A 13,784-nucleotide genomic window follows, 5' to 3' on the forward strand; every position below is an offset into this window, starting at 1 on the left:
CCTAGACATAAACAGCCATCAAGCAGGCCTGTCAACACTGGCTTTACGCCCTCAAGTCACAGCCCTTGTTTCCTGGCAAAGCTTTCTCTCCTTCCTCCTCATTTTTGTTCCCTGATGCCCCTGTTCAGAGCCATTCTTGTGTTGTGAGAAGCCCTATAAAAACTTCCCCAAACGTGTTCACATCACCAATAGGGAGATACACTTTCTGACAAAGGACTATTACCACTCCCGCAGCTCAGCTGAGCCGAGTAGGGAAGCGAGTGACTATTTCTTTGGTGATGGTTATCAACGATGTTATTTCTGTGTTTCAGGACATTTATAGAAATAACATAACAAACAATGAATGGGAAACATAAGTAGTTCTTCATATCATGGGGGTGAGCAAGCAATGAAGGAGCAGAAAAGAGATGTGGCATTCAGATGTAGTGTCTTTTTTTCTTCCTGGTCTTTCTGTCTCCTGTGGTTAGAAGAGACCATAGTAATAAGTAATAGTCTGTAAGAGTGAAAAGAGCCACAAAAGAGAAGGCATCTTGAGCATTTATGTCTGCTCTGTGGAGTTCTCTGTGACTTTTGGAAGGGAAAGCTCCTCACCTAGTCACACAGGCGAGATTTCGCCAGACTAAGTCCCTCCTTCATCCAGCAATGCCTGTCTTAGAATGTTAATCTTAGGCTCCATTAGTTAACGTAAAATAAAAAAAATACGCACCTATTTAACTGCATGTTAGGAGATATTCTAAAAGACTCCACTGAATAGAAGTAGTGGCGGTGATAGTGAATGTGTATTGATTTTTATACTGTACAATTGAAACACCAGGAGCTCTGTATGCATTGTCTCATCTAATCATAACACAGCGCTGTTGAGTATAGATAGTGCTGTGGCCCCCATTTTACCGAGGACAAATCTGAGTTGAGAGAGTGTAAGTAACTTGCTCCAAATGGCACTGTGGTAAAATGGCAGATGCTGTTCTTGCCTAGGTGGGTCTGACTCCAAAAGCTGTGCCTTGAAGTGCTGCATTTTCGAGCAAGGTGAAGACAGCAACCCTGATGTGAGCAGTGGCATCCTGTGCTGGCACCCATACACAGCCACCTCTTGGAATTTGTCCTTAACTGGTACCTTGGAACAAGAGGTCATTGAGCTCACTCTTGTTCATACTGGTGTTGGCAATCCCTCAGAGCCAGATATGCAAAATCTATGCACCTTGGCTAAGCCCTGCCCATGGTGCCAGCTATACATAAGCATAACTGACTTGGAATGGAAAGAATCAGGATGTCTGGTTAGCTGTGGTTTCTAAGCAATATGCAGAACACCAGAATCTGGCCACAAATCCCCAGTGCAATTGGCACCAAACAGTGTTCTGTGCTAGGGACAGGAACTCATAGTCCTAAGCCTGCATCTACCTCTTCTGTGCTATGTGACCACGAGCATGGCATGTCTCCTTTTCTCTAGTGTTGAATTTGTAAAGTGAATAGATGGACAGAATAATCTCAGAGATGACCTGTAGCTCCAGTATTTGAGACCTTAGTCCTTGGTGAATTAGCTGGCCAAAATTTACAACCTGTAACCTTCCATTCATGACCATGCGAAGAGCCATTTACCAGTGAATGAAAATGATCATTCACTGTGGGGCATCAGGGCGGCCCCACAGGGTGAATAAACCCTGAAAAATGGCCAAGAGAAAACCAGGGTATGGCTTCGGCCAAAGGGAAATGTAGCCTTTTACTCCTGTGATTGTTTATTTGATTTTCATAGTGTCTTTCTTCCCAGGGTGCTAAAGATGTTGTGAAGAAAGTGTTAAAGTCAAAGATACATTGCATAGGCACTCTCTTCCTGGGAAACTAAGGAATCAGAGGTCTCTGAAATAGTCTTCAGAGGCATTTCTTTGAGGTCCTTGCTTTCTCTTGTTTCCATGGGTAAGCAGAGGCGAGCAACCCGTTTTCTTAACCGGGCCCTGCTTCAGTATAGCATAAGGAAGAAAATGGTGGCTCTGGAGACAGATACACTACATCTGAAGCCTAACTGCTGCTTCCTGGCTCTGTGGCCCTGGGCAAGTGATGTCACCTCTTTAATCCACAGTCTCCTCATCTGTAGAAAGGAATCCTGAGCCATAAGCTTGCTGTTGGGATTAAGTGAGAGAAACCAGGGTCCAACAGCCATCATCCCCCTCACAGTAACAGCTCAATACAGGGTAGCTAGTATGATTTCTCACAGTTCTGCTCCAACTGAAAGAGTGCTCTTGGGGTGGCCTTTTGAATCTAAATAACTTGTGCCAAATCAGTTCAGCATTAGTACTGTGGGTCAGATTCCAGGCAATTCTTTCTTGTGACCTTTAGGAAAACGTGACGTTTATTATGTAATACACTTCTGTGATGGCTACAGCTTTCATGTGTTGGTTCATTCCCATAAATATTTGCTGACAGCCTGCAGTGTGGAAGGAGTAAATAAACACGTGTGAGTTGCAACTACTATCTTTTTTTCACGTGACAAGCCCACATGGTTTTCCAGATCTTGCATTAAGCAATATTTGAAACTTTGATCCCTAAATCCGTATCCTTGTGCTCACATTCTTGTTTTGGTGGGACAGTAGGTTCAGGCTGGTGTCCCTCTGCCTTTCCCGAGGGGGTGATGCTCACACAATCCTCATTTCATTCACCGCCGTAATTGGCAAAGGTGGTCCTGAATCCTAGGCACAGGCATGGCGTCCTTTCTTATAGCATACTTTCCAGATGAGGTTTGACTTTATGTTTTGTTGAACAAAGTCAAAACAAGACTAGAATCGAGAAGAGCTTGTCGTTATGAAAAGACACAACTGAACATTTTTTAAATGAAGTGATTTAGATGTTATTTTCATATTTTTTAGAATCACAAGGGAAAGGCCTTGAGTAATAATTGGTATAGTCTCATGTCTCAGAAAACCACCAGTCTCAGAGTGATGGTTAGCTACCTGATTGTCAAAAATCCTTAGATCGGGGAGTCTTGACTTAACTGGATAATAGCTTCCAGTATCTGACCTTTATCTTGGTCTTTCAGTTCTTCCTTATTTCTAATGTGCTGTCAGCTAATCCTGTGGTTGTAAATCTGGACTAATTGATCAGTATCCTCCATGAAACATTTCATATAAACAGAATCTCATATGTCTAGATCACATGGAGATGGGAATCGCCTGGATATGTAGAACTGTGCCCAGACACTCTGCCAGGGCTCTCCTGGACCATCCATTAACCCTTATGTGTCAAGCAACTGCTATAACTCAGGCAGTCCTTGTCCACACCCCACCTCCTCCAGTGCTTCCTCTAAGCCCTAGCATCTTGCAGCCCCATCGAGAAGCTTCCTTCTGGCCAGATTCTGTGTGCATCCCTGACTTCCACCCTCCCCTTCTTATTCCTTCATGGTTCTTTATGATGTCCTTACCAGTTCCATGTAGTCCTCCATCTTCTTTTGGATATTCTGGTTCTCAGCAGCATCTGCCATCCCAGGGATGTCATTCTCTCTAGGTCTTCAGCCCTTCTCATCCAAGCAGACATGCTGTGGTTGTTTGCTGATTTCTCGATGACTGAGAGATGTTGCCCCTCAATATAAGTGAAAGGACCAATGCAGGGCATCCATAATGCCAGGGACAGTACACTGGACCCAAATCTTTACTGTATCCAGTGCTACCACTCAAGACAGAAAGCCCTCAGTAGAGGTTATGATCAGACTGCCCATACCTTGAGTTTTGTTTCCACTAGATGAGTTGAGACGCAAGGGTTTCTAACTCTTAGGCCTTAGTTAATAGAAAATGTCAAAGCAATATCTGAACAAAGCTCCATATCAAACATCCCCTTTGAACGGCCTCACAGAAACAAAAGCCCAGGCATTTGGGATACTGACCTCGAGGTTTGAGATTACATTGTTTGGTAGCGTTGCTCAACGTTGGGGGAAAATCTGTTCTCTTAAACGAGTTGGGTTGTTTCCCCAGAGAAAAAAAGTCTGAGTACTATTGGCAAACTAGGAAGCTATTTCAGCTTTAAATTTAAGGAATTAAATTCTCCCCAGAACAAGAACCCTCAGATATGTAGCCAATAAACAACATGTACTAGGTGACACATTAAATTTAACTATTATATCTCAGTGACGTACATCGATGCAAAAGTCAGTGCCTGGCAAAGGACTGGAAATGATCAGATGGAAATTTCCCTCAGAATATAAGAGCTGAAACCTGTCTTTATTTGATTATCAAAACAACAACTTCTTTATGAAATCATAATAGACCCATTAATAAACGTGTTAGATATGAAAATTTCCACGAGCAGCTGCTTTTCTTCATCAGTAAGTTAGAAAGCATGAAATGAAAAGTGTTTGCTATCAGATTAGATGCCTTGAGAATTTGCTTATCGCTTTTGGATCTTAATTTTAGGCTAATAATATGTGTAGTGAATCATGCTGAAGTATTGCATTCTTTTTTCCAAGTCAGTTCCATTCAAGTGCCTAAATAAGTAAAATGCACCTAGGAATGGGTGGGATGCAGCTAACCCAGACATTAAAAAAAAAATTAAGGCCTCTTATTTAGAAACTATTTCATTCGTCTTCATTTTGTGGGCAATAGATGTTGCTTGCACCAGTGGTGCCCCTCAGATGAATTGTTAGCAATGACGTCCTTGATAATTGAACTGTTTTCATTGTGCTCTTATTGTACCTGACAGACATCTATCTGCTTTTGTTGGAGTCACATGGGAAGACGTATATATAAAGTATGTGATTATGCCGTTTTGAAAACACCAGTTGTCTCCAATAATAGTACCTCTCTCTATCGCTATTGGAATGATTAAATGAGATAATGCATCCAAAGTTTTAGAGCAGTGCCTGGCACTTAATGAATGTGAGAAAGCTCTGCCTTTGTAGCTTGCTGCCTACTTTTAGGCTGTCTCTTCTGATGACCATGGCAGATTACTAAATCGCATTTCCATCAATTTTCTTTTTCTCCTCCATATTAAGAGACAGCTTGTTTGGACTGTTTGTATATTGAAATGACTGTCCCTAAGGGGAGGCTTGCTTTAGGTTCGTGCATGTTGATCTGATTACTCCAAGACAACTATGTCTGTTTCTTCACCCTAATCAAGCACATGTTACCACCTATGAATCAGTATCCTTTAAGTTCATCCTATTTCCTACAAATAAACATATCCTTGATTCCCAGTGCTGTTTTTCCATCTCCATAAATGTCATCATTATCCATCCAGTTGCCCATTCCAGAAACCTGGGAGTTCTCCCTCACTCTGCCCTCTCCCCTCCACCCAACAGCCAATCCATCAGGAACAATCATTTCTACCTCAAAAAATATGTCTTAAATCCACAGATTCCCTCTACCACAACACTCTGCACCCTAATCTAAGCCACCATCACCTCTTGCCTGGACAAACGCAATCACTTTCTGAGCAGTTTTGTTGTTTCTACTCACGCAGTATTCCCACCCATTGTCCACTCAGTAATCAAAGTAGACTTTTTGAAACAAAAATAAAACCATGTCTTACCCCGACTTAAAACTCTTCAGTGATTTTCCATCTCATGGAAAACAAAATCCAAATACAGTATTAGAACCTGTGAGCTCTGAGTGGTCTGGCCCTGGGGAATGCCTCAGGGAGCCTACTTGCAACCACTCCATCCTCTTTCCTTCATAGCACACATCTCAATAAGGATATATGTATTTTTGTCATCACTTCATTGGTGCTGGTCTCTCTCACTGGTCCATAAGCTCCATGATGGCAGAAATTATGTCAATTATGTTCATCACTCTCTTCCCAGCACTTTGCATAATTATTAGAACTTAGTAGGTGCTCACTAATGTTTGTTGAATAAAATGAACTCATCCCAGGTTCTAATTGTGCCCTTATATTATTTTTTTGTTCAAGTAACATTTTTAAATATTAAAATTTGTCACTATAATAGGGATTATCTGTGGGCAAGTCATTAGACCACTGGTTTGTGGGGATGTCTCTAGGAGCTTCATTCTAAAAGCCTTCTAGAATTATATCCTAAAGTCTTTATATACATAAAAACACTGTAGGTTGAAGATGGATATTTTTGTTTTGGTATAAATATTCAAATTGGGCTCCTTCCTTCCACACTGTATACTCTATTAAGATTTTCAGAATGACTATTCCAAATCATAACACTCATAAGATGAGAGCTTAAATGAAAGCAGCAATGTCTCCATATCCTAAAGTAAAAAGTTATAGCCAAAACTGTTAACATACATGTTTTAAATTTCTCTATCACCTACTATTAAAATTTTTATAATGGTTTGTGTTTGCTAGAGAAACATGTCTGGCACACTTATGAATGGTATAACTTTGAGCATGCTCTGTAATAGTGGTTGAATTAACATTAGGCTGCATGTTTTATGTGGTGCTATTTATCTGTTAGGCATAAAAGGGCACTTAGCTAATTTAAGTTAACAAAATCACAAAATTAGTGGAGGAAATAAGAAATATTGAACAGAAGGAAATGACACTTGAAATCTATTTTGATTACGTTTTCACATTTTGTTCTTCATTCTGAAACTCATTTCCCTCTGAAAAGCAAGAATGTTATATTGGGAAATAATATGTCTTGAAAACCTGAGCCAGCAAACTTATGATCCAAGTGGTAATGACTTCTGTAATCGCTAATGAGGCAATGGACATTGAATATCTCGGTGCACTCATTGGGGCCAGCCTCTTGCCTGTTCTACAAGAAGCTGTCATATCAAATTTTTGTCCTGACTCCATGGCGCTTTGATTCCTAAACCTTTCTGAGAAACCTAATCTGAAATCAAAGTCAAGTTTCTTAGATGTGGTCAGACAAGGTCACATTTAAAACAGTTCAGTGAATCTGCAGATCAAAGTTGAAAGGTAATGCCTCCCTCCCAAAATTGGCTCAGACTTACCTGCTAGCTTACCTTTCAATTTCTAACGTGCCTTTTCCACCTCCTTCCCTATGGACTGGGAAAATGAGAGCGTATCCTCGGAAAAATGGTAGAAGAGTTTCCTTAAATCATTTAATTAGGAAATTGGACACAGTTGTATTTTGGAATTACACCTTTATCCAAATTAGTGAATCATGAAGCATGTTGTTGAAGAAATATCTTGATCAGAGATTGCATGAAGTGAGATGTGCAAAAGGAATCCTTACGAATTCATAGTAAGACTTCTTTAAATCAGAATTTCATGGTAATTTCAAGTTCATGGGCTTTATTTTGTGCCTAAATTAGCAGAATTTACCCACACTTTTTTTTTTCAAAGATTGCCACCTGAGCTAACATCTGTTGCCAATCTTCTTTTTTTGTTATTCTTCTCCCCAAAGACCCCCAGTATATAGTTAGATATTCTAGTTGTAGGTCCTTCTGGTTGTGCCACGGATGCCACCTCAGCATGGCCTGATGAGTGGTGCCAGGTTCGCGCCCAGGATCCAAACCAGCAAAACCCTAGGCTGCCAAAGCAGAGCGTGCAAACTTAACCACTCAGCCACTGGCTGGCCCCTAACCCACACTCTTGAGTGACCCAAAATACTATACAGGATTGCCGCTGTAAAACTGTGGACATTTTTTCCCCCAATGCTACCTTCCTTCTGTGTGGAGCCTTGAGATACTATCCAAAATGGCGCTGGAAAAGGGGAGAATGGTGACTCTTGTTAGGCATGATCTTAACATCTCACGACGCAGGTTTTTATCAAACTCCATGTGATTAAAAAAAAAAAAACAACCTTGCCATTGCTTTATATTTCAGTGTTCTGTCTCTTGTGGTCGAGGGCATAAACAACGAAATGTTTACTGCATGGCAAAAGATGGAAGCCATTTAGAAAGTGATTACTGTAAACACCTTGCTAAGCCAAATGGGCACAGAAAGTGCCGAGGAGGAAGATGCCCCAAATGGAAGGCTGGCGCCTGGAGTCAGGTGAGCAATGCTTCTCCTCTACCACTGCTTCCTTACCCTCAGCCATGTGGCTGACACCAGCCTGTTGGCTTGTGTTTCTCTGCGCAGTTTTGGTTTTCAGAGGGGAGCTTGGGGACGGGGAGGGAAGAATCTTTATGTCAGGATACTTACTAGCTGTGGGACCTTGGGCAAGTGGCTTCAGCCCTTGGCGCTTTGGATCATACCTACAATAGGATGGTTGTGAGGATTCATTCTAAGTGGTAGTGGATGTAGATGTTAGATGTCTAGCACAGAGTAACCCCTCAATACTTCACTGATGGCATTTTTATTATCATTCACCACTGAGAAAAACACTAGTTCAGGTTGTAGTAAGGTTGACTATGGTCACCTGGCAGGAATTGAATCTGAATTTACCTTTGAGGTTCTTAAAGGGCTGTCAGTATAAAGTATTAAGACTATTTCTCTGCCCATTTGCTTGTGTACAACAGAGGTGAGGGACGGAAGAGGCAGTTCTCTGTCATTTTCCAGCGATGTGACCTTGGGTGATTTGTGTAACCTTCCTGAGCCTACTTCATATAGCTCTTATGAGGCTTTAATGTAGTAATGAATACCAAGTACTTAGCTGAGAGGTCTTAAATCTAATAGGCTCTTAAGAGTAATCCTTTTTTGTTTGGATGTGTGTGATGTGTATCTATGTATCAGATGGGGAAGGGGGTAAGTACCCAAGAAACTGACCACAGGGAGTCTCCACGAAATCTAGTCATTGGGTAATCTAGTCAGGAACTGGGTGTGAGAGTTTCCCTGTTGAATTTTAGAAGCTTCTATTTACCTATAAACAGTTGCTGTGTGAACTAAAGCTACTCTCAATCTAATCCTTAAAGGAGATCTCCTCACTCCACACTTCGATATTTTCTCAGCTTGGTTGAAGGTGCTTACTTCAAAGTAATAAGACTCCGTTTCTTTTCACATGTTCTGTATTTAATGCTGCTCCTTCTCTCCATTGATTTGATTCAGTGAGGTTTTACTGAATGTATGGTTCTCCCAGGCAGTGGAGAATCACGCAGGCTCTCCCGAGAATCAGCAGACAGCTAGATTCAAGGTTGGCAGCCTCTAGAATTGATTCTTCCAAAGCCTGGATCTTGATTCCTAAGGTCCCAAAGAAGTTTTGGACAGCTGTGTTAACATGGGGAGGATCTGAGGATCCTCCATTTTAATATAATTGGAAAATTCTTCTAGAAATGTGAATCTTTCTTAAATGCCCTGAACTGGCATCATTGTCCCCCATACCTCCCAGCCAGATTCCACTTCGCAGAACCATAAAACATGGCTGCATCATTCCCCAGCATCATTCCCTCTCAAGGCCCTTACTACAATGATCATATTTTCTTTTTTGTTGTAATTTAACAATCAAAGCATGCATGTCCAGCCAGAGCTGGTTCCTCCCTGGGCTCCCTTAAGGGATCAGATCCAGGGCAGTGTTTCATACTGGTCATCCTTAATGTGTTGTGTAAGTGACTGCCATCATCTGTACCTTCCAGCCCTTTTATTTTCAGAGCTATTCAATTCATGTAAAATCCTCCAGCTAACATTATTTAAGATACCACACTAATTAGCTTGTCCTCTTGTAGACTTTCATGCTCTGTTACTTTTCTGTATGTTCCGTGGCCTCTGCTTTTCTATTTGCAGCTTGCCCTGAATGTTAAGTTTGGAACATGGAAATCATGTTCATTTTAAAGGCCAATTCATTCAATAAAAATGCAATTAAAAGAATCTTTCACTCTTTATTGGTAAACACAGAGTGAGTGTTTTACTTCGGTATCCTGTGATCTTGATGGGAAGTCTCAAAATTGCTCACAAAGCTGGGATGATTAAGTTTGAACCCTGGGGGTTTTTTCCAACATAAAGTAATAGGATTATCAGAATGCCTCCCCAGAAAAGACTGCACCTGTTCAAAATGATTGCTTAAAAATTCTAGTCACCTTTGTAGAAAATGCAAGTAAACATAGTTATGTAATGGTTTGGGGCCAGCTTTATAATGCCCTAATTTGATTTGTAGAAATGAATTATAAAAGCAGACAAGACAAGGTGCTGCATGGGTAAAATCCAATTTGTGCAATTTAGGAGTGTACCTGAAAATGATTAGACCCAGTGGTTGATGGAGAAAGATGGTCTGCATGATTAAAGATTATTGGCTTTCTAATGATCCGGTGGTAAACAGGAATATTCCTAAGGCAGCGATATTAAAGCAAGAGTGATGATTATCCATTTGCAACAATATTTAGAAGATTTTATATCTGGTCCTTCTGTTTTCTGCTGGTAGCTATATTCTAGTCATCTCTTCTTCAAGGTAGAAAGAATAATTAGTGCAATTTCTCATCATGTGAAAATGTCTGAGGATAATAAGACTTATAGAATATTGAGATGGGGGACTAGTGTAGCCAAGTTAACTTCATAGTCTTTCCTGAAACTTGGGGTTTTGAAGTTTAAAGTGGAATGTTTTACTTCTATATCTTTTGAAAAATCTTGTATTTGTAAAGGAAATTTTTCCAATTAAAAAAAGCTTTTATTGGAAAACATCCTCACTAAAGTTTTAAAGCACCGTTTTTCAAAAGTTCATCTTCAATTTGTTCAGATGATTTTGATCAACAGTTAAGGGATGCCTATGAAATTTTAAGACAAAATCGGCATCAAATTCTTGATTCAGGTTGATAAATGTGAAAGCTCTGTATTCCTATGATCCAAAAGCATTCCAGAGTAAAATTTTTTTAACTTATCCTATTCCTATAGAAAGGCTTTTTTAAAAAAATGAAGATCAGAACAAAAAAGAATAAATGATCAGATTAGAATCAAAGCAACACTCCATCATCGTTCCTCAATCGTGAATTCATTCAGTTGATTCATTCATCAATCATGAGATGCATGTCCTTTTCACAGATTAATGTCTCTGTGGTCAGGATGGGACGAACAGCCAGTGGAATGCCACAATTTAATTAATAGCCCTTGTTTTCTTTCTTAGCGATACAAATATAATGCTGTGTCTTGCAATCAGTGGTGTCTTAGATTCAGGGAAATAATTTTTAAAAGCTCTGTAGTGCTGATGCCGAAATTGAAACTGGCAAATAGCATGATGAACCTACCAGGCATTTTTGGTTAGGACTTTTCCTATAGAGCAGCTTGGTTATGGCGTCTGATTCTGAAGTATCCTGCAAGTGTTTAACGGAGAAACACGGTCAATGTGCAGCTTGTGTCCTTTGAGAAATCAAGGGAACCATGTGCACATGGTAGTGATGAGAACTAGAGCTGCTATAGAGATGTGTGTTCTCCATGATTTTGTGTGTATTTGAACCATAAGCGTTGATGTCGAATTGTTTGAATCCAGGCTTCTCACCCACCCTCTCTCTGACGTAATACAAGAGACTGCATCATATTAGCACCGTATTTTAAAACTGGAAGCCAAATTCTCACCCACAGTTGCTATGGTGTATTGCCTAGGACAGAATTTACTTGGAATGTGTTTTTGTTTTTGGTTGTTTTTGGTTGAGTTAGGGTGATTATCTCTGTTCATTGCTTTATTTATTTGTGGAGTATCTACCCAAAAGGTTTATTAGGAAGTATAAAAAAATATTTTATGTAAAATGCTTGGCATAGAGCTAAGCTCTCAACTAGGGGTGATTCTGTACTTCTTGAGACATTTGTCAATGTCTGGAGACAGTTTTGGTTGTCACAACTTGGCGGAGGAGGGGAAATGTGACAGACACCTAGTAGGGTAGAGGCCAGGGATGCTGCTAAACTTCCTACATTGCACAGGAGGACAGCCCCCAACAGAAAAGAATTCGTAGGTTGAGAAACGCTAGTATAGAGCCTGACGGATAGTAAGTGCTTGGTAAAAGTTTGCTATTATTACTGTTGCCGTTATTATTTATTAAAGTTGGTTCATGTAGTTATTTTTCAAGGTAGTCCCTCCTTTAAATACTATCACCACCATAATTTTAGCAGTAATACCAGAAGAAAGTATATAAAATTTTTTCCAGGTTTTCAAGTGTATGTTATGATTCCCCAAACATCAGAAGATCCATAGAGATTGTTTTTATCTATGGAAGTAAGTGTCAGGTTCCCCCTTTAAGTTGATGAGTTCTGCATCCTAGCATTGCGCAGTAGGGCGTACAGAGAGATGAAACACAGCTCCCAGCTCAGTTGTTCTGAACTAAAAACATCTACTTTCAAACCTGCACAAATAGACTGCCATGCCGGAAGGATGGCTGTGGGGAGAACATGTTGGTAGGGACTGCTCAACCTTTTTCCTCTGCAAACTACCTAAAAGATGTACTAAACAGAACAAGAAGAATTAAGCACGCACATGTGCACACACCACCACCATCACCACCTCCAGGGTCATGCAGAGGTCTTTCTGATGCTGTTTTATTCATGGGGTTTCTGCGCAAATCTCTCAGAATTCACCCAGCAAGCCTGGCTGGCTCTGTATGCAAATTGTTGCCTCCCCTAAGACAGCACAGGAAGAAAAGTTGAACACAGAGAACTAACTTGGATACAGTGTGCTTCATTTTGAACAAAGATTACGGTGCAGCCAGTATTTAGAAAGGCAGAGTTTGTACCTTGCTGTGCATTAAGCCATGTTGAAACTTTTGAATGTGTTAATTCAAGACTGGCTTTGACATTACGAAAATCAGAAGCCACAAGGACATAATGTATAATTGAACTTTCCTGTGTCTTTATTTGCCTTTTGAAAAATTATCAAACGTAGAAAGTGATTTTTTGAATATTGGATACTATGGCTCTTAATACCTTGCCTTCGCTGAACCATAAGTAATTTACTCACTAACAACAGCTTCAAAAAGAGGTTTCATTTTCTTAGAGCCTGAATAGTGTACACTCTAAAAGTCTTTAGCACTTTTTCCTTTTTCTTAGCTTATTAAAGGATTATGAGATTTTGAACATGTGTCAGCCCTATGCCAAACTCAAATTTGTTTACTTAATCATTCTTATTCTGTCTTTGTATTTTCATTTGGATACATTGTTCTAGAAATGTACTTTTGTATGTTTAACACCTCAAATTCAAATAGCCAAAGAGTTTTTTGGTGGTGGTTCTTTGTTGTCGATAATGATAATGTTTGAACATTTCTGTCATTCGTGTGCTAACTCTCCCATATTATGGTTCATTCATTTCCAGTGTAATCAATAGGAAATATCATGCATGTCGCTCTCATAAGTATTAAATGTCCATCCTCTGTAGGCAAGGCAATCACTTGTGTTCAGGAGCCCTTTTATTCCACCCAGGACATAATGACTTTAAAAGTCTGGTTTCTTGTGGGTCACAGACTCATTCAATCCAATTAATACAATTAAACCCAAACAATAGTCGCTATGTTGCTTCCAAATATTTTCTTCTCTTCAGCTAGCTTTGATGTGAACATTTGAGCTCCTGCCTGGCATAGACTCATCTGAAATGATATGATTTCCCAAGCTGCCTCCTAAATAACATCACCTATTTTCTTAAAATCTGAAATGGAAATAAAATTAACATTCAGCAGAATCCATTGGGTTTGCTTCTTGAGAGTAAATTCCGATTAGCCTCAGAGTGAAGTGAATCCTGCTGCAGGTTAATTGGACAAGAAGTCCTTTATAATTTAAAAAAAAAAAAAAAGTGACTCTGTTCTTTAAGAAGACTTCCTCTTAGGAACATGGCTTTAATGTATGGTAAACTTGTTTTCTCAATGCCTGGCAAAGTAATGGAGGCTGAGCTATCACCAATACTTGGTAATGATTTTAAATAGCTAAGTGTAATGATATGCTATTCTTTCCAAGCAAATGTTGCCTTTCTTTTCTTACTGTCAAAACCTTAATAAAGACAATAATTCTTGGCCTGCCCATAAGTGAGA

General features: G+C 39.9%; 1 protein-coding gene across 6 annotated transcripts in view; it reads left to right on the forward strand.

Moving 5' to 3' along the window:
• Positions 1-13,784, forward strand: part of ADAMTS9 (ADAM metallopeptidase with thrombospondin type 1 motif 9) — a 165,667-nt gene that overhangs the window by 113,454 nt on the left and 38,429 nt on the right. For 4 of the 6 annotated variants that reach the window (XM_070574766.1, XM_070574770.1, XM_070574768.1 and 1 more), the window contains one exon: positions 7,741-7,908. The exons of the other annotated variants lie outside the window; for them this stretch is intronic. In XM_070574766.1, coding sequence (XP_070430867.1) covers positions 7,741-7,908 — 168 coding nt within the window. The remainder of the gene's footprint in view (positions 1-7,740; positions 7,909-13,784) is intronic. 6 annotated transcript variants of the gene reach the window in all.

The sequence above is a fragment of the Equus przewalskii genome, chromosome 15, assembly GCF_037783145.1.
Source record: "Equus przewalskii isolate Varuska chromosome 15, EquPr2, whole genome shotgun sequence".
In the NCBI taxonomy this organism is placed as follows: domain Eukaryota; kingdom Metazoa; phylum Chordata; class Mammalia; order Perissodactyla; family Equidae; genus Equus; species Equus przewalskii.